This window comes from Pygoscelis adeliae, unplaced genomic scaffold (genome assembly GCF_000699105.1).
Source record: "Pygoscelis adeliae isolate BGI_AS28 unplaced genomic scaffold, ASM69910v1 Scaffold89, whole genome shotgun sequence".
In the NCBI taxonomy this organism is placed as follows: domain Eukaryota; kingdom Metazoa; phylum Chordata; class Aves; order Sphenisciformes; family Spheniscidae; genus Pygoscelis; species Pygoscelis adeliae.
In genome coordinates, this window is record NW_008825559.1 from 415,985 (window position 1) to 417,789 (window position 1,805).

General features: G+C 62.8%; 1 protein-coding gene across 1 annotated transcript in view; it reads right to left on the reverse strand.

Moving 5' to 3' along the window:
• Window positions 1-1,805, reverse strand: part of KIF3C (kinesin family member 3C) — an 18,510-nt gene that overhangs the window by 8,207 nt on the left and 8,498 nt on the right. Inside the window, exon 2 of the mRNA XM_009332349.1 lies at window positions 456-1,800. Within this exon, the coding sequence (XP_009330624.1) occupies window positions 456-1,800 (1,345 nt within the window). The remainder of the gene's footprint in view (window positions 1-455; window positions 1,801-1,805) is intronic.

The following is a 1,805-nucleotide window of genomic DNA, read 5'->3' on the forward strand; positions in this document are numbered from 1 at the left end:
GCGTCCCCAGCCCCCGCCCTGGGTGTGTTCCCGGGGCCACCTGGGACGAATCTGCAGCATCACTCCCCCACCCCGCCGCAAAATGCTTTGTTGTGCCGAGGGGGACAAGAGCTGAGCACAGCAAACTCGTGCCACCAGTGATCCACTCCCTCATGGCCCTTCCCACCCCGCGCCCCCCAGGAGCTCCCACACAAGGTCCCCATGCAGGTCCACGTCTGAGGGCAACCCCAGCCCACCGCTACACAGGAGCATGGGGCTGCCCTTGGGCACCTTGCTCGGACATCTTGCTTGGGGACCCTGCTCGGGCACCTTGCTTGGGGACCCTGCTTGGGGACCCTGCTCGGGCACCTTGCTTGGGGACCCTGCTTGGGACCCATTCAAGCCCCCCACAAGGGGCTGGAGGCGAAGCAGGTCTTCCCCCAGCATCGCTTGCAACGGTGTGTAGTGACACGTACCTTGTACTTGGTGGCCAGCAGCTCTGTGGCCTCCTGCTCCTTCCGCAGATCCTCTATCATCTTCTCCTTCTCCTGCAGCAGCTTCTGCTTCTCCTCACTCACCAGGCTGTGGTCATCCTGGATAGCGGCTTTCTCCTCTTCCAGTCTCTCCTTCTGCTCCTTCAAGTAATTCTCCATGTTCTTCTCCAGGCCGTCCTCGTTGTCGTCCTCCCCTTCATTCTCCACGGCGCTTTCTCCATCCACCGCTTTCTTCCTCCGGCTGCTCCTTCTCCTCTTCTTTCCCAGCATGCCGCGTTTCTCCAGCTGGGCTTTCAGCCGGACGATCTCCTCCTGAAACTCCCGCAGCAAGGTGTCCTTGGGGTCCTCGTTCACCCGGGGCTTGTTCTTGATGTTCTTGGCCCTGTTGGCAAACCTGAGGGTGGAGAGGCTCTCGTCGTAGCTGTGAGAGGCTGGGCCCAAGGTGGCCACCATGATTGTCTTGGCATTGCCCCCGAGGGAGTCCTGCAGCAGGCGAGTCAGCTTGGAGTCCCGGTAGGGGATGTGCGTGCTCTTGCCGTCCACGAGGGCAGAGATGACGTTGCCCAGGGCGGAGAGGGAGAGGTTGATCTTGGACGCTTCCTTGGGGCGTTCTCCGTGGGCCCCCATTTTGCTCTGGCGCTCGCTGCCGGCCAGGTCCACCAGGTTGAGCTTGCCCACGCGGATGTGCTCCTCGCCATCCGGCCCCGTCTCGCTGCACTCGATGGTGATGAGGAAGATGGCGTGGGAGCGGGAGCTGTGCTCGTTCATGTTGGTGCTGCCCACGGACCGTGTCTGGCTCCCCAGGTTCATCACGTGCTCGATCTCCTTGACGTTCTTGGTCACGAAGGAGGAGAGGTCCTTGATGTACACCCCCGTCTCGGGGTTCTCCTTCAGCTCCAGCTTCTTGCTCTGGTCCTTGGCGAGGAGGTCCCTGATCTCCTCCTGGTAGATCTCCAGGTACGAGGCCCTCACCAGGTACTGCTGGTTCTGGGAGCGGGAGATGTGGGTGAAGATGTGCTCGAAGGAGATGGGGATGATGCCCCGCTTCTCCGGCTCCGCCCAGGCCCCCTGCATGGTGTAGGTCTTGCCGGTCCCGGTCTGGCCGTAGGCGAAGATGGTGCCGTTGAAGCCCTGCAGCACGGAGTCTATCAGCGGCCGGACCGTCTCGTCGTAGAGGTCCGCCTGCTTGGAGCTGGCGTCGTAGACGGCATCGAAGGTGAAGGTCTTGGGCAGCTCCCCCGGGGAGGCGCGGGGGTTTCGGATGCTCACCTGCCCCAGCTTCACGTCCAGCTCCAGGACGCGCTCGTAGCCCGCCGCCTCCTCCTTCCTGCT